Source organism: Leptidea sinapis, chromosome 30 (genome assembly GCF_905404315.1).
Source record: "Leptidea sinapis chromosome 30, ilLepSina1.1, whole genome shotgun sequence".
NCBI lineage: Eukaryota > Metazoa > Arthropoda > Insecta > Lepidoptera > Pieridae > Leptidea > Leptidea sinapis.
The window spans coordinates 1,578,963-1,598,789 of NC_066294.1; the positions used below are offsets into that span (position 1 = coordinate 1,578,963).

The window sequence follows — 19,827 nt, forward strand, 5'->3', positions numbered from 1 at the left end:
CTAAAAACATACAAAAGAAAAGACTTCGCAATCTTCACGTAACTAAGTTTGCATGAGTTGTCTTTGTGTACAAATTTGTGTATATATAGGTACTGTCCTATACTTCGATAGACCGGTGATTTTTTTATTTTACAAACTATTACATCTTTCTGCTTCAGTCTTAATCATTTTGGACATTTTAAAGTATTGATTATTATTGTTAATTAAAAATACCTTTTACTGATATTATTTATTTTTTACTAAAACATTTCGTAGCTTCTTCCAGAAATCATCCGAATTCTGTTCCGTCCAAGAATGGTATATTTTTGTCTTCAGCAGGTACTTTAGTGTTGTTGTTAAGTACTTGTTTTCTACTTCACCTGTTTTTATCAGCACCAGAGGGTCGTGGGGCGTTCCATCATCAAGAAACAACCTGTGGTATTCAGCTAGATGGGTTTCCCACCTGCACCATTGTGACTTCGCAAATCCGTTACTTATTATCAATATAATATGTCTGCTCTCATTAATGCTCCTTAAAATTGCTTCAGATATAAACGTACCAATTTCAAAATCTCTCTCATAAATACAAAGTTTTAAGTAAGGTGGCTGGGATTCCAACTGCGATATCATTTCTAAGACGAATTCACGATCGTCATTACAATAAGAAACAAAGGCATCATACTTATATGCCTTATTTAAATTATCCGCTTTCAGAGTTCTCCTTATAAAACTTCTCCCTAATGCTACTTTTGCCAAAAATAACCAATATCTTATGTATATTCTGTATCTATAGATTAAAAATATAACGATTAGTAGAAAAGCAATGGTCACTAAAGATGGTGCCGTCCACACCAGTAACATGGCGGTTGAAAATTTTTGATAGACAAAACATCGTAAGTTCTTGATAGATGACATGAAATCTGCGACTCTTCGATCTTCCCATACATCGGGACTGCTGCAGAGGATGTTTGACTTTGCAAAGTATTTCTTTAATATATCAGAACCATTCACTTGTAGCCATGTATAAATTTTGTACATGGAATTGCAATCGCAAATAAATAAGTTATCCATGAGGTCAATTTCGACAGAAGCATTATATTTTTCAAGTAAATAATTTAAATCCTGGATCATACCCAAACTGAAGTGGGATATTTTGTTATTCATTAAATATAATTTGGTAGGTTGAATGCCAGAAGCCAGAAATATAGGTTGCCACCAGGATACTAATAAGTTTTGACTTAGGTCTAGAACTTTCAAGAACTTCAACGGCTTCAATGTCTCAACAGTAATATAAAACAACTGATTATTCGTTAGTATTAAATGTGTTAAGTTTGGCATCATTTCAAACATATTATCATCGTCGTTAAAACGCTTGATTCCACAATTTCGTAAAATTAACATCTTCAGCTCATTCAGGCCTTCAAATTGTGAACTTGTTAGATTTTCACTAGACACTAATGGATTGTTTCCCAGATTAAGTATTTCCAAATGCTTCATAGGTTTAAAAGTTCCAAGACCAATATGAAATAGTGTACCATTTTCCATATTAAGAATTCTTAAATTTTCCAAGCCAATGAATGTGTAATTGTAAATATGTTTAATTCTATTATAAGCAAGATTTAGAAACCGTAAATCTCTACAAAAACTAAAGACTCCTCTATCAATCTCATAATACAAAGAGCTTGAGGATGTTCCTTTATTTGAAGATAAGTCCAAAAGCAGCAACTGTTGGCACGATATGTGATAAATATTTATGCCTGGTAGGTTGTTGCCACTTAGCAACAATATTCTCAGTTTTGGGAATCTATCTGGATTGAAAGCATATGGACTAACTGCTATTGCAAAAACTCTTCTTAAATCTAGAACTTCTATGTTGGGCATATATGGAAAATCGTCATCAGTGATTAGCTCAAACTGATTGTCTGCGAGATTAAGTCTTCTTATCGTTGTGTTGGCTATCATTTCCATTATTTTCATTGGAGGTTGTTTTCTAAAACCCATTCCTGAAAGATCGAGATAGCCGAGATTTATGCCACTGTCTATCATTTTTAGTAAAAAGTTGTATATTGATGGTGCATTTAAATCATTTTCCCTTATATGTAGTTCTTTCAATTTTTTGAGTTTTGAAAAACTATTTGGATGAATATAGTCTAGTCTACATAAGTTTAAATTCAGTATCTCTAGTTTACTTCCGTTCATTGGTAAAAAAGTATTTTCATTTATATTTTCAAAGTTGTTTTCAGAGAGATCCAAGAGTGTCAATGATGGTAATGTATTAGGCTTAAAAGCTGGAACAATTTCGGTGAGCTTTTCAAATCTATTATTAACTAATATTAATGATTTAAGTTTCACTAAACCTGTGAATGTATGTGTTTGCAGGTAGTGAAGCTGAGTATTATACGAAACTGAAAGTTCTTCTAAGTTGGATAAGTTTCTGAAGATTCCTGGTTGTAGCGTATGCAGTCTGCTGTTGCCGTCTATCTTCAACGCCCGCAGGCCGAAGTATTGATCTAAGTCTCCAACCGTTATTTGTGAAATCACAGTCGTTCGCACAACTAGTGTGTCGCACACTCCAATATTAATCTGAAATCAAAACAAAACAAATAATTTTAAATAATGAATTTTATGGATCATATTATGTCATAAATATTCGAAATTTACTCCGTTTGCTATTTAAAATCAGATTTCTAATTATTGCTATAATGATATATAACTCTGTAACGATAACAGAGAGATTTGCTACATATATTGTTGTTTACAAGCAAGATTAAATAACAGTCATAATAATATTATTTGTAGCAGTACTATGCATACACTCTATATGACGTCTACAATTTGAACAAAGATAATAGAAGCTGTTCTATTGAGGCGCGTGCGGATGTGGACTCCAAGCTGCTTAGATCGTCCACTTTGGTTATCATAATTTATAGGAGTGTCTGCGTACAATAAATGGTCCTTTTTGTGTAAATCTTTTGTTGAGTATGAGTCTGGTCATGGAGATGGTGTGAGAATTTTACCTTCTATGTTTTACTACGGGACTACTATGTTCTGAACACAGTTTAGTATAACAATTCGAGAAAATCCGAGAACAAACCTCATAGCACGAGCTTTGCTTTTAGTGCTCTCAAACCAAATAGGACTACTGATAATATTGATAGAGTTTGCCAGTTTGTTCGAAACTGTGTGATTATTATTAATTGTTATAAGAGAAACTAGTAGTTCACAGAAACTACTCGTAGTACTTCATACAGTGTCTATCACAATAATGGAATAACATCCCGCCGCCCATTAGAAATTTGAAATGAAATTACGACAATTTGATTTTACGATATGAGTCTAATATAGTTTGGATTTAGGTTGGTCTTATCTCTTTAGTTTCTAGTAGCTTCCCCACATGAATAAATTAGTGAATCGATTGTCAACCGAAGTAATTATTTAATTACGGCTATTTCTAATCAAAGTTGATTTTAATACACTGGCCTGTAAAAGTAAGTATCACACTTTTCAAATTAATTTTTTTTCTTAACTATAGAAGGTAGAGATTTAAGATTAAAAACGTTTTATTGCAAATTTTATAGGCTTTAATTCTTAGATACTAAAATTATACATTAGTAACATTTTTAACTTAAAAAAGATAAAACAATGAAAATAGACATTTTTAGTTCAGTGTAAAAAAATTCAACTAAAATGTATTACATGTTATTTAATTTCTAATAACTGGTATTGCCTCCTCCAGCTCTGATTACAGCTTCGAGCCGGTTTGGCATACTGAACACTAGGTTTCGGAGCCGATGTTGGGGAATATTCTCCCATTCTTCTACCAGGGCCTGCTTTAGTGACCTGAGGGTAGTAGGTGGTGGTCTGCGATTTCTGACTAGCCTCCCAAGCTCATCCCAGGCGTGTTCAATCGGGTGGAGATCAGGACTTCTTGATGGCCAAGCCATCACGCTGATACCGACCTCCTGTATATACTCTTGTACGATATGAGCCGTGTGTGGCCGGGCATTATCATGCATTAGCATCGATCCATCACCCATATTTGCTAAATACGGCCCTGCATACTCATTGAGAATTTCTTGAGCATATCTTTGCTCAGTGAGGGTGCCATTTTCTATGGCTACTAGCTCTGTGCGACCTTCTAAAGACATGCCAGCCCATACATGTACACTGCCTCCACCGTATTGGACTCTTTCTGAGATGCAGGCTTGAAGGTATCGCTCACCAGGTCGCCTGTAAACACTTCGCCTTCCATCAGAAGTGTAAAGGGAGAATCGAGACTCATCTGCAAACAAAATTCTTGACCATTCTTCTTCATCCTACTGCATGTGTTCACGGGCGTATCGCAGTCTCGCTACTCGATGCTGTCTCTCGAGTTTTGGGCCACTCGCTGGTCTTCGGGGTTTAAAATTTGCTTCAGCAAGTCTTCTTCTCACTGTACTGTCACTAATGTAGTCCCTCCGGGTCTGAAGTAGCTGTTGCTGAACTTCAACTGCATTTTGCGATTTCTTAACACAGTGGAAATAATATAACGATCTTCTCGGGCACTATTACACCTGGCTCTGCCATTACAAGGTCTCCTCAGATGGTGTCCAGTCTCTTCGTACCTTCGCTTTACCTTCTGGACCATTCGTACCGTCACACCCACCATTCTTGCAGTGCGACGCATACTGATGCCTAGTTCCAGAAAAGCCATGATCCTAGCACATTCTTCAACTGAAAGAGGCATGATAAATAAATGTTATTTGCTTTTTAGCATAATTTTTTAAAACAAGACCCATCGATCTTGAAAAAAATTTAAAACAAAAAGAAAAATGTGAATGGTAAAATTGTAATTCGGAAACGTCCACTTTGAAAAAGGAATGGTTTTGTTTTTGAAGTTTTTTTTCAGCCAATTCTTAAAACAAGGTTACCGACTATAAATTTTTTATGTACAAAATTAAATTCTCTTTGGAGTCCTTTTTATTTTGAAAGTATATCTTGTGAACTTCAAACGTTATCCCAATTTTAAAAGTGTGATACTTACTTTTGAAGGCCAGTGTATTTATCTAGTTGGTATTTTCCGTATGGTGCTTGATATTTTTATTTCAATTTACTTTTGATTGCATTATACTGAAAATATGTTCTATTATAAATTCCAAAGTGTAGGTATGTATGTTCCTATGTTATGAAACATAATAATAGATAATTGACAATTGTTAATAATTGTTTTATTTATTCAGAACATAGGTTATAAGACCATCAGCTCAAACCAAAATATACTCTATTACAAGAACCCTGTTAGGTTAATAGTAAAAAAAACTATACAGGTAAGACCTCCATTTTCAAAATAAAATTAGCTCGTCAATTATCAAAAACTTAAGTGGCTTTAAGGCTGTTTTATAGGGTTATTACGAATCGTCTCGTGCACAGATTCAACGATTCCAGCCTCCCGAACACGCCGGGTTCCGAAAAGGCTTTAGTACCATAGACCACATACATACGCTGCGGCAGGATACAATACAGAAGACGGATGAGTACAACCAGCCACTATGCTTGGCTTTCGTTGGCTATGAGAAAGCCAAAATTCGATCGAGATCTCGGTGGTGCTTCAGTTTCTTCAGAGGTGCCACATTGATTATAAGAATAGATATATCGAAGAGTTGGAAATGCCACCATGTCAGTCAGTCTCAAGGATAAGTCCTCGAAGCCGGCTAGGCTTGCACTGCAGCGGGGAGTCAGACAAGGCGATGTCATAACGTCGAAGCTGTTATCGCTGTATTAGAAGATATCTTTAAGCTTCAGGACTGGAACGTCTGGGCATCAATACATACAACAAATACATCACTCATCTTCGATTCGCAGACGATATCGTAATCATGGCTGAGACCATGGAAGACTAGCCATATGCTCGATGGCCTCAAAACAGCTTCCGAAAGAGGTGGTCTCGAAATTAATATGGACAAGATGAAGATAATGTGTAATGACCATGACGCACCTACTCTCGTAACAATTGGGAACTATACTTTCAAAATTGTTAACGAATACGTCTACCTTAGACTAAAATAATCCAGTTGGGCAGGACCAATTTCGGGAAACAGGTAACTCGTCGAATCCTACTCTAAAATATTTTGTTCCAGTGTCTGAAGACGAAGGTTTTTAATCAGTGTGTGTTTTTTGCCAGCGATGACATACGGACGCAGACGTAGTCCCTAACTATAAGGGCTATGCATGGAAATTCCCTGCGAGATCAAATCAGATATGAGGAAATCCATAGGCGAATCAAAGTCACCGACATACATACAGATGGTTGCGAAAGTGAAGTGGCAGTGGGCAGGGCAAATAGCTTAACCGACAGATGGCTGTTGGGGCTGTAAAGTCCTTGAATGGCGACCATGTACCGGCAGACGTAGTGTTGGTAGGCCCCACAAGATGGACTGACGATCTGGTCAAGATCGCCGGAATAGGTTGGATGAGAGCAGTGCAGGAGCGATCGTCATAGCGATCTTTGGAGGAGGGCTTTGTCCAGCAGTGGACGTCTTCCGAGTGAAATGATGACCTGGAAGTACCTCAATAATCTCCTACAACACATAAGTGTTGCTGGTACACCAGATAACTGTATAAAAAAAGATTTAACCCAACTTTTCGTTGCCTTTTCAGGAAACTATGGTTGACAGGAGTCGAGAAAAAAAAAAGGAAAAAGTATATCCCTGAAGGTGGTATTTCCTGCTAACTTTTTCTTTTTTGATATGGGTAACATTGATTTTTAATTTGGAAATCATTATGTATGTACCTATATGAAGCACAAAGACGGCGTAGGTACAGACCCCCATTATATATTGTTGGAAAGGTCTGGATGAGAAAAGCTTGAAATCGTTTTTGAGTTTGGGTTTCTAGTTGGTCGGGATCACATTGAAAATGAGGATTGTTCAATAGAAGAGGTCGTCATTAGTTATTAATAGTTGAATACTCGACTAGACCGATATTTCATATTATATTTTAATTTCAATAGCTTCACGTACGTCATGGTAGAAGCCTTTTATTATCTTTGTCGAAAAATTTTTCTTTGTCAAAGCAGATATAGTGATTTGGGCGGCCTGAAGCCTCATTATTACCTGCATTAAGCATTCTTTGATATCCGTTTACGAGCAGAAATATGCTAGTCAGTCTAATAACATTATATTATTTCATGAAACGAATCGATATTTTCAATAGATCATTTTGTATGATGATAGTGCTTAGCTAGTTGTACTTTTGACAATCGTTATTTTATGTTCTTTTCAAATGTTTTAAATTATTGTGTCTTTCACAAATCCTAAAAAAAAGGGTCGACCCGTTATCTATATACGAGTATATAAAAGAGATTTCCACCGGTAATCGACTCATCACGAAATCTCAGAAACTACAAGGCATACAAACTTGGAATTTTGAAGGTAGGTTCTTTCTAGGACGTAGGTGTCAGATAAGTAACGGATTTGAGAAATTCCTCCCCTAAGGGGGTGAAAGGGGGGGTCGAAGAATGTATGAAAGTCCTATGTTTTTGAAGTTAGAAACATGAAAATCGACATTAAGGTTATTAGCTTTAAATAGTAACAATCTGTATAGGTCATTTTGGGAAATCCTTTTTAAGGGCGGTAAAATAGGGGGGTAGGGTTTGTATAGAAAATTTGTAACTATAGTTATTTCAACTTGAAATTTGAAATGTAGATTATTTATAGGGGGCAAGTGCAAGAAAAAAGGATGCTATGAAAATCCCCCACCCCAAACAGGATGAAATGGGGGTTGGAAGGTTGGGAAGAAGACGTAAAAATCGTAATTAAGGTTACTCGCTAAAAATATTGAAAATATGTATTTGGAAAATCTCCCCCTCACCATCATCATCATCATCAGCCGGAAAACGTCAACTGCTGGACAAAGGCCTCCCCCAAAAATTTCCACGACGATCTCCTATTTAATAATCCCTTAAGGGTGGTTAAGTAGGGGATGAAATTTTGTATGGGAAAGTTATAATTGTTGTTAATTATAGTTAACTTGAAGTTTGAAAGGTTTTTTAGGGAGTAGGTATCAGCTAAGAAAAGATTTCACGAAAACTCCTAAGCGGGTGAAATTGGGTTTGAAATGTTGGATCAAACTCTTGAAGTTCGGCCGTAGTGGTATTTTTTGTATAGGTAACTAAATAATTAAAATACCTTTTGACACAAACGCCTTTCGATGTTAAAATTATTGAATAAAAAAAAATATACTTAAGTCATTTAGAAGAGGGATTGTTTGATGGAGGCAAGACTGCTCATTCTGTTTCAAGTTACCTTTGAACCTGAACACGCCACAAGTGCTCGAGAAGCCAAAATTATTGTATGGGATGAGTGTAGGAGTGTGTATTGCCCATAAGAAAGGCATTGAAGCCCTAAATAGGACTCTCCAAGATATAAGGAATTGTAACCGACTTATGGGCGGAGTCACGGTACCATTGGCTGGTGACTTCAGACACACGTTGCCTGTTGTCTCACGAGGGACACGTGCAGATGAAGTGAAAGCTTGCCCTAAGTCATCAGTTCAGTTAGGCCATAGCCTAAAGTCAATATTTTGTCCATAAAGGTAAATATGGGTGTCTTTCTTCAACGTGATTCAAAGGCGGACGAATTCTCTAATTTGTTGCAAGACATTAATTGATGTAATATAAACATTCCCAGTAATCTTGGTCATGTTGTGAGAGATCTGACTAGCTTGACAGGATCTACCCCAATATTGTTCAATCTGTAGTAAATTGCGCTACGTGCCTGAGAGAAAGAGCTATTCTTTCTCCAAGAAACTACTCAGCCAACAGTATTAATAATTTTTTAGTTAGTTCAAATATAATATAAATCTTTAGACACTGTATTGGAGGTCAATGATGCTGTTCATTATCCTGTAGAGTTTCTTTACACTCTTGAGCCACCAGGAATACCACCTCATATCCTATACCGCAAGATTTTTTTTTCCTTATTTAGACCTGCGATCAGTCCTCTATATCTAGACTATAATCAGGTGAGTTGCAAGAGGTTGAGGTTTGGCGAGGTGGAGCCACTGCCCCATCTCCCCTTAATTAAGTAGCACATCGGCTCTCTTGAGTCTTCTAATCGGATTTGGCTGCAAGAGTATACTGGATAGCGGGTTTGGGTGAGTTGTCAAACGAGCCTTATAGTTGATTGAGTATCGTTTTACTTCGTCAAATATGGTTGGGATTTCCAGATACTCATGGATTTCCGAGTTTCGAGCGTACCAAGGCGCCGATGAAAGTACCCTTAGTATACTGTTTTGAGCTCTCTGGAGGCACATAATGTTGGATTTGCTGGCTGTCGACCACAGATGGATTCCATATGTCCAGATCGGTTTTATTATGGAGCAATATACCCTAAGTTTGTTAGATAGCGATAAGGCAGACTGTCTACCGAGAAGCCAGAGTAGGTTTTTGAATCTAAAGTTGATTTCGTTGCGCTTCGTTTTTATATGGTCTATCCATACCATCCTACGGTCCAGATAAAATCCGAGGTATTTAACGCAGGTTGATTGCGGCAGAGTGTCAGAGCCTAGATTGACCGGTGGATAAGTTTTCCGTCTTAGGGTAAATGTGATGTAGTGAGACTTAGGGGCGCTTGCTTTTATGCGCCACTTGGTCAGCCAAGCATAAGTGGCATCGAGCTGAATTTGTAAATGTCTGGTCGCTTCATTGGGGTCACTGTTACAACTGAGGAACGCAGCATCATCGGCAAAGGTTGCTACAGCTGCTTCTGGTGATTGGGGTAGGTCACTTGTAAGGTAGGTTGTTAAATATGTTATAGAGAACTGGACCAAGTACGGAGCCTTGGGGTACTCTGGCCCTGCAGCTAAAAAGGGAAGATCTTGCGTCACGAAGCACTGAAATTTTCTGTCACTAAGATAAGACTCCATCAGTAGGTAGTAGGAGTGTGGAAGGTACATTTTAATTTTCACAATAGTCCTTTATGCCAAACCCGATCGAAAGGTAAAGTACGTCGAGAAAAGCAGCCGAACAGTATCCCTTCTTTTCCAGTCATTGTCTAATTGTACAATACACTCTGTGAACTTGTTCTATGGTGGAGTGATGTTTCCGGAAGCCAAATTGATGGTCAGGTATTACATGACCCATATCTAGGCAAGGGGATAGTCGTGCCAGGATGATCCTTTCCCACAATTTTGACAATACAGGCATCAGGCTAATAGGGCGATAAGACGAGACTTCGGTAGGCGGCTTACCAGGCTTATGGATCATAACAATTTGTGATATTTTCCAGAGTGCAGGAACATGCGAGGTTCTCAATGTGGCATTGACAAGGATGGTCAAAAACGTAATGCACTTCTTAGGAAGCTCATTCAATAGCCTGGGGGTGATAAGATCAAATCCAGGTGCTTTATTAGGGTCCATTTTGGCTATTTCTCTAGTGACCTCTCTTGGTGTAGTAGGTCTCAAAGGCAGGCATAGTTGCAGGTCTTGACTTAGGATTTGGTCTATTTCTGGATCTTCTGGACTATCCATATTGTTGGGTTGGAATACGTCGGCCAGGTATGTAGCAAGGGCCTGAGATTTTTCTTCGTCAGATCGCGCCCATGTATTACCAGATCTTATAAGTGGAGGTTAGGATACCGCAAGTTGGCGCTTCAATTATTTGAATGCACAATATAAACCCTCCAAAACTATGCAATGGAACTAGACTTCAGGTCAAGACCTTGCATAAACATGTGATCGAAGCCACCATTTTTACTGGATTCAACCAAGGGGAATTAGTCTTTATCCATAGGATTACCTTGATACCATCGGATTACCAATTTGAATTGAAACGTCTGCAATTTCCGTTAAACTATGCTACACGATGACAATTAATAAAGCATATGGCTTAACTGTGAAACTAGCCGGTATGGATCACAGAAATGAATGTTTCTTGCATGGCCAGTTATATGTGGCCTGCTCCAGAGTCAGTTCACCAGATTTTTCTTGAAACCGAAAGAAGAAATTTTGTTAACAGGGAAGTGTAAAAAAATAGGCTGTCAATTCTTTTTTTCCATATCATCGGATTACCAATTGCAATTTATACATAGCAACAATTTCTAGTTAAGAAATTATGCTACTTGATAATCTTATTATAATAATAAAGACAGAATCAAACTTTGAAAACAGCCGGTGAACATCTCAGAAATTGTTTCTTTCACGACCAGTTCTACCTACGTGAAGGCTTATAACAATGTGACATAAATTGAAATTTCGTTTACGGGGGTTTGGAAAACATACAACTGTCAGCTCTATAATCCAAAAAAAATGTAAATTGCGACCTCTTTAGGTATGAACTGTGAAGTGCGGTTTTTACTAGCGGGTACGAGTTTTGCCGATAAGTTTGGTGGCCCTTCCGGCAGGAAAATAATCTCAAAGGAAATTATGCGCGGACGAAGTCGCGGGCAACTGATAGTAGTTAATAAATGATTGTATTTGTTGGATGCGATTACTAATTATGACAGTTAGTTCGACCATCATGTTCATAAAGCATTACGCCTTACACAAACAATAAATTACAGATTTACAGGTTGATGCATCCACTATAGTATAATTTATATTTATACAATTTGTTTTGTACTAATGTACAAAACAACCATTGTACCAACCAACAAACAGCCATTGTAAAAACTCTATTGATTTAAAAGAGTTGCCGTTGAGTTTCTTGTATGTTCTTCTCACGAGCTCTAGTTTTTGGTTGGTAATGGTAGATTCAAAAGGGCTTATTTTTATCGTTATTGAATAAAGTATATTTAACTTTGACTATTAAGTAGAAAAATAAGTTAGGAGCTTTAGGCCCGAATATTCGAATTCAACTTCGAACTTCTGAACGCCAATCAAAAGGAAAGTTTCGACACAGGTATATATTTGTATATATTATAATTTCATATTATTTTAGCACCAGATAAGAAATAACAACACTTTACAAACATCAGGGCAAAGTCTGTTGCTTTAAGATAAATGAATAAACAATTAACTGGCCAATGTTATGTAAATGTACACGTGGAATCTCTTATGTATTTGGAAAAGCAAGAAAACAGTTTTGATTGGCTAGTCAAGCATATCTTTCTGACAGTTCTATTTAAATTAATTTATAGTTCAAAGAACAGGCTTCAAAGACAAGGCTGCCTTTGCAGTGGCTACAAACTACAAAGCCACATTATTAAGTACAGCCGAAGAAGAAGCTATTGAATATACTTTTATATTCAAATGATCATATCTCTAAAGACTAAATAGATATATTTGCTCCTGGATAAATATAACCTATCGGGAAAGATAAAGTCTTTGCTGTTTTAACTTTGATTCATTGTAAGGAATTGGGTTTTCAGTGATTACCATCTGGGTACTTAACTATAGTTAGAATCATAAACAATCTGTTTGAAGCAAACAGCAGGAACAAATATTTGTGTATCTTGATCACAAACAGAGTGTTTTGATTTGATAATACTCTATTATCTCTTTCGCTATTGCATATGGTATTAAATAAAGATGCCTGACTTACCGAATGAAAACTTACCATATAATTTTAAGCAAAGTAATAATTACCTTAGGAAACTTCGCGCATTCATAGTTCCCGAAACAGACGACCAAGTCTTTTCGACTAGTACTTCTACAAAAGCAGCCAGAAGTTCTATCCTGTCCCATATTGAACGGAAGTGCTAAGCTCGCCTCATCCACAGGGGGAGATAGAATGCTCAGCGTTATATCCTCGTAGTCCTTCATCAGCTGAGTCCCTGCATACTGCGCGTAATATAACAGCAACCAGAGGTATCGAGCAAAGACCATATCAAAGTATACCTTCCTGGAATTTTTAATTTTAATTGTATTAATGGTTAAGCGTTGCCGTGCTTTTAAAGTGAGCGTCAATGACGTTCTATATAGAACGTTATTGGTGGGCGTATATACTTTTTGAAGGCATTTGTATAAACCTGGAAACATGGTAACAGTTCAAACCGGTGCGGATGGTTTTTAAGTTGGTGCGTGGAGTGGTTCTAGAACTTGTTGTAAAGAATCAGGTCAAATGACTATTCGGAACAGTCCCCGTAATGTCTTTATGTAAATTCGTCTTAAATAAGGGTGCACCCAAACAGAAATCTGCGTCTTTTATTTACATAAGTAGCGCTAGCTAATCGGCCAGAGTAATTATATTATATATATACATAAATAATAGATATTTATTACTTTTACAGTGTTAGTTTAATATATAAATATAAATCAATTTAAAATATATAAAGCTTATTCGAAGCGGTCTCCATTGGCTGCAATACAGTCCTTTAAACGTTGAGGCCAGTAATCATAGTAGCACGCACTCTTTCCATGGGAAAATTCTTCAATGCCAATCGTACTGATTGTTTTGGGGACTCCAAATTATCATGGCGTCAGAGCATCAGAGCAAGCCGTACTCTCTAAAATCATATTCCAGCGGGATATAAAATCGGGACTAGACGACGGCCAGTCTTCAGCTCTGATGAAGTCCGACACGTTCGTTTTCAACCAAGACTGCGTAGACCGAGATTTATGACCCGGCGCCGAGATTTGCTGGAATGACCATTTTTGGCTAGAGAACATGGTGTTATGTTATGTCAAGGGGCTTCATTACCTTCTCAAGAATGGTATATTGATTCACTTATGCCGATGTTTTGATACCTATTTCACAAAAGTATGACTCAGTCCCTCCTTCATAGCTAATACCCCACCAAACCTTCACTGAAGAAGAATAAGCCCGTTGCACTCTGTCAACTAATTGGGAAGTTTCTTTAGAGCTTTGAGCATAAATAAGGTCATTTTGTTTGTTAAAATGTTGCTCAATTGTAAAAATTTTCTTATCCGTAAACAATAATTTTCTGTGACCTCCCTTGTAGTTGTTTCGATTTCACCACCCTATTCTTTTTTAAAATATCAGTTAAGAAATGACCAGTACGTTTCTTATAGGCTACAAGTCCTAAGTCATTTTTTAAAATACGCGGTTCATGGTTCTAGGTGCTATCTTATATCTCGCAATAAAATCTTTTGCTTTCGGACAGGATTTCTTCGAATTCTTTCCCTTACTGCTTTGACCACCTTTGTCGTACGAACACTACGTGTACGGCCAGATCTTTTTCTGACACAAATAGAGGAGTTCTCATTATACCTATTAATAGCCCGGTACATACGCATGTTACTAATACCAAGCGTATGGAGAGTTTTAAAAAAATCATTTGGCTCCATGCCTCATTTGTGTAATGCAAATGCAATCCATTCGGTTATCTGTATCATTTACTCCATTTTAACATCGCTAGATATTGTAGTATGCATTGGCGCCAAAATGAAAAAATTCAATGAGCAATCATATAAACTTGACAGATTCCAAATTCAAATGTAAAATTTTGTTTATTTTTAATTGTAACAGTATTTATGGCCAGACTAAGTATATTGCTTACTCATTACTATTTTCTTTAATAATTACTTACATTATTTTATAATATTTTCTATCGATTATGTCTACGCTCCTGTGACCATGTAAGTTAAAAAGCACGCGAAAAAATAGGAACATTAGAAGAAGAATGTGACAGACAGTTGACATTCCAATGACACTAAAACCAGGCGTTAAATTGTAAGAAATGAAGTCGATAGACAATCTACCGTTTTATTATAATATCACTAGTGAAATTGTAATATCACGACAATATACCTACGACATATATATATCTTTATCTACACCCATGCTTTTAATCCTCTATTGAAGATTCTAAAGACGTTAGCTTATTGCCAACATTAAAACACCAAATGTCCTAATAACCATTACATCATCCAAATGAGTGATGTAATGTTGTACTGAATTTCATTACAACACTCCTTTGTTTTTATTTCAATCCCTTCATGCGCAAAGAGTTTCAACAGACAGCCAGATTCTTATTGCTCGATGCGTGGTATCCGTATGAATTTCAAAAAAAGAACTTTTTCGTTAACGCGCGTTCCACACTACCAGATCGTCGCGCGCCATAATATAAAAGTAGGTTATTCGAATCCCCGCCATTTTCCTTCGATAATATTTTTATTGTTTGTTTACGAAAATTTGCGATTCAAGTTATGACAGCACACCGCCAGATATTTTAAGCGCTGCAATAATACTTACTTTATTTGTATGTAATCAGTAATGGGTGATATTAGTTTACTACTAGGACTAGCTGTTTTAATGTTAGCAGTAAGCTGTTTCAGAATATTTTAGAGGATTCATATTGTGGGTCATAAAGTCTTGTATACAACTGTTGATAATTACGTATTAAAACACACATGTGATACTATTATTACGCTCGGCTCCGCCTCGTGTGATAAACCCACATTCGTGTTTTAATACCCCTTATTACACAACAGTTGCATAAATAACTATTACACAATCTTTTATATATTGTAAATCTGGATACGCAGAAAGTTTTGCAATTAAAAATCCATGTTAGTTCTATGAGACAATGGTAACTTAGAATTCAGTTTGTTCTCGAGTAAATCTGTTATCGAGTGTCATTGTAAAACATTTTCGTGCGATGATTTACTTTCAAATGTCACCTCGAAACCGGAGTAATCGTATCATAGACTCCATATAGCATTTAAATTTATAAGATAATAGGCGAATTACATATTAAGGGATTCAGCATATACTTTAAATTATATCGGGATGTGTTCATCTGCACGATCATCTTCGCGTGAGGAGGAAAGTACACACTGGGTGCAGCAAACTGACCGATGCGATGCTCAGATTCATGCCCGCGTTGAATTGGACCATGATTAGATGTGATTAATAAATTTCAAGCTGGCATGCCTCGTCGTGCTTATGAGATCGTTGCGGGTGATGATCATCATCTTGGTTTTATCAAGACGATCTAGGGGGTCTACTCTCTTTCTCCGAATCGAAACTTCGTAAACGAACGAAATTTAAACGAAGTTTCGATAGTAACCTTACTCAATTTTTAACTGACTTCAAAAAAGGAGGAGGTTCTCAATTCGTCGGTATGTTTTTTTTATGTTTACCTCAAAACTTTCGACTGGGTGAACCGATTTTAATAATTCTTTTTTTACTGGAAAGGATATACTTCAAATATAGTTTTGTGGAAGTTAGGTTAGGTTCTGATAACGGAATCCATGACAAAGCACTCTTCAATTCCTAGGAGCAAATTAACGATACTCGTCCGAATCTTATTTATACAACTATTTAGACAAATTGTTAGTTAGTGTACTTCAAATTCACTAAAAATCAAAAAATTAAAAAAAAAAAACAACCGACTTCAAAAATACTATCCCAAAACAATAGATATAATATACACTAATTATTAACATATTTTTATGCAGCATAATGCACGTTGTTACTCAAAGGGCACTTTCAGATGCCAATAACACGGTTCTGGCATGGCCTGCAATGAGCCCTGATCTCAATCCTATTGAAAATTTATGGGATTAGTTGAAAAGAAGCCTGAAAGAAAACCATAGCCAGTTGAATAGTCGAGAGGAGCTCAAAACGTGACACAGCTAATCGAAAGCGTGCCAGATAGGCTCATGGAGTGTATACGGAGTAGAGGAGACCCTACTCGCTACTAATTACCGCATTGATTTAGCAACAGCAATGGAAAAAATGTTGTTACGTTTAAATTTTTTCATTAGTAATTTTCCTGTAAATTTCATGAAAATGTTTTTTTTCTATTAAAATAAATAATTTTGATTATTGATTGAGTTCAAATAATTTCTTAATACCTTACCTAAACAGACCTATACAATAAAAACAGATAAGCATTAAGAAATAATTTTTGCTGACAGCCTAAAAACAAGGTGGGCTTTATTTTGTTTTGACGAGTTCGTTATAGTATGACTGCAAGACCCACCGCAAAATTGATGCCTTAGAGATGTGGTGTTGGAGGCAACTCCTGAAGATCCCTTGGACGGCTTTCCGAACCAACAATTCCATCTTAAAAAGAATTGAAGGTAAAAGAAAGGCTATCGTCGACTGTGCATCTATGAATCCCTTGGTCTTTGGTCACATCTCCAGAAACGAAGGATCGATTGAGCGGTTGATAATGCAGGACCAGATGGAGGGGAACAGAGCAAGAGGACGCTCACCCACGCAATTAACGGATGATATCAAAGCAGTGACCCAGACACCTGTGGCGGAGTGCTCCCGCAATACTACACACCGTCAAAAGTGCAGGAGCATCGCGAGGGAGGCAGTGCGACCCAAAGTTAAGGAGACCAACAGCGACTAATGTTGCATCATCTTAGCGACCACGACCACTCAGACAAGAGTGACCGATTGAGAAGAACTATTTCCTCGTAAAATATTTTTCATAAACATTCAAGTTTCTCAATCTAATATCATCTCATCGTTACATTTAGGTATCTACAGTGGAACGTAATTTTAAATGTGTTCAACAAACTGTGGATGGCAGTGTTTAGCGATATTTAGCACATCAGTTCTCTATTTGGGCAAAGCATTAACAATAATTTACTAAAGTTTTTCCAAGTTGTAACAAACACATAAGGCATGACATTATTGTTGATTTTCCAACTGAAATTCGCTTAGTCATAAATATGTACTTCTCACCACGCCGCTCTTATATGACCAAATTTAAACTCAAATATTTTGGTTTTAGGATCCAATTTTGAATATTTTATAATAGTAGGAAATGTAATTACAGCTAATATAAATAGACATCCCACAGACCTAAATGAACGAGCGCAAGACACGCATTGCAAATGTATTGTAAGTAGGTACTTAAATAAAATGACTATAGAATGTTTACTACTAAATCAAAACTTACCTCGTTACTACAACACTAATTCAATCGTTGCAATCTTTAATTCTCAACAGATATAGAAGTTGGATCATCTGTGGCCATGCCATTTATAAGCAACAATTAATTACGAACATTTAGAAACTTTTCACTCCATAACTACGTCGCACTTTACAAAACCATAGAGGTAGTGAATAATAAACTATATTTAAAGTGTTGAAGAGTGTGCTATCTTCACGAAACACAATTCTAAACTCCATTCAATATAGAGGTGTGAATTTTAGTATTACAGCCTCCGTCATAGGTTTGCAAATATTTGCATATTAGATAACTGTGTAACTATTGAGATAAAAACGCACGTTAGGACAATTCGGTGAGTGATTTTCTAAGTTATGTTTGTCTTTGTCCATAGTATTGCTTGTGGTTTTTTATTGGTTTATAGATAAAATGAAGATGTATATATTTTTGATAGCGGTTATGTAGTTAATTGTCTGACTATTAATTTTTTTAACAAATCCGATAACACGTTGAGATTATTGTTAGATAAGATAAGTAAGAGAATTGCTTCAAAATCAAAATGTATTTTAATAATTTTAATTTAATTAGTATTATTTTTTTACCTCAATATAAAAATACTATAATTGAATAACGTACCTCTTATAATTATGACATTCATCGTATCACTGCACTTCAACAATAGATATTAATATTTTGCCGCTTCTTCCCAATTAGCATTGTTATCTTGATTCTTTCACAAGTAGAATATTACAGGGTTGTTATTGTTACATGGCACACGCCAAGTAAAATAACTTCAACAACCTTAGCACCATGTACCCCAGTGTACCCTGAAGATTTGGGTATACAGTACAAACTATATTTTAATGTAGGATTACTTACAGGAATGCTTCTGCATTGTATCTTTTTACACGCTGTAAACTTCATCACAATCTGGATGCATGCATGCATAACCTATGTTCTCTGCAGAGTTCTCAGGGCGGCATGACAGTGCGAAAAAATCGCGCATATTTTCGATTTCGCGCATTACCGATACGAAAAGCAGGACGATAGGGATATTAAACACAATAGACAAAATAAATCAATTTATTTTATCAAAACTATGAGTACCAAGAATACTGGCAGCATTTTCACGTTGGATAGCTATGCTGATCTGTTGACCTAAATAGCTGCCAGCGCTTGGCGTGCCTGTAGCCTTACTGAGGCGCAAAGATAGTACTTTGTACATTCTCCGCGCCTCTGGGCCCCACGGGCCAAGTGTCTCGACACCAAACGGCAAAAAGCTGGAAGACTCACTGATACCGACATATTTGCGACGTGTCTGCGCAGTCGAAGCAGCAGCCCAGCACCAACCAACGTAACTTGGACATAAGAAGAATCCAGAGTGTCAACGCAAGTCGCGTCCCGCACCAGCGCCCTTCTCCGTGTTCAAGCCACCAGGGTCATTCCATCAATATTTATGGACTAAAGTTAAATTTTACCTAAGGGCAAGTGATAAGGGAGCTAATGTGTTAAGTGAAGTGATTAAAGAGAATTAAATATAATATAAATCGTGTTTGTATTTGTAAATAAAATGAATCCGGTTACATGCAGTAAGGTGTAGCCATTATCGATACTCGGAATTGTCAATCAGAACTCACAGTTAATTTCCACGTAACCACACACGGTTGAAAAAAAAGGTTGGATGTTTTCGCAAAATTGGTTTATGTCAAACTGTTCAATAAGTCCCTCGAGTTTCTGCATAGTAATTGTAGTTTTAAAAAAAAGTTCGTCATTCAAATCTGTTCCAAAAACCGTATAACCGTCTCTCCATGTTACAGAAGTAATCCAATCCAAAGTAAGGCAATCCCGTCCACTAAAATTGGTAGCTACAAAATTTAAACATCGAATTTGTCAATGCATAAATTGTAGTGAAACATCAGTGTCATTTGACATTGAAGACTAGAAAAGAAGTATCCTGTCGGCTAACCTGTGTTAACATGTAATATTAGTTATTATATTAAATATTGAGAGCATTAGTATTGTACTGAAATTAATTCTTCATATTTAAACAATCGTTTA

The 19,827-nt window shown here is 36.6% G+C and overlaps 1 protein-coding gene across 2 annotated transcripts; it reads right to left on the reverse strand.

Moving 5' to 3' along the window:
• Positions 1-214: 214 nt before the first annotated feature.
• Positions 215-18,130, reverse strand: LOC126973818 (toll-like receptor 3). 2 transcript variants are annotated; one of them, XM_050821160.1, is made up of 4 exons: positions 17,779-18,130; positions 12,542-12,797; positions 2,337-2,562; positions 215-1,982 (listed from the first exon to the last, which is right to left on the reverse strand). In XM_050821160.1, exons 2-4 carry the CDS (start codon positions 12,779-12,781, stop codon positions 226-228), a joined length of 2,223 nt encoding a protein of 740 aa, XP_050677117.1. In that variant the 5' UTR covers positions 12,782-12,797; positions 17,779-18,130; the 3' UTR covers positions 215-225. The 2 variants fall into 2 exon arrangements, with proteins under 2 accessions (XP_050677117.1, XP_050677116.1); XM_050821159.1 differs by having other exon boundaries at positions 215-2,562.
• Between the last annotated feature and the right edge of the window lie 1,697 nt (positions 18,131-19,827).

Bases quoted from the DNA above. Each gene is read 5' to 3' on its own strand.
- LOC126973818 (XM_050821159.1), bottom strand. From the start codon at position 12,781: ATGGTCTTTGCTCGATACCTCTGGTTGCTGTTATATTACGCGCAGTAT. The intron at 2,563-12,541 runs GTAATTATTACT...TTTTGATTTCAG, and splicing joins AATGCGCGAAGTTTCCTAAG to ATTAATATTGGAGTGTGCGA.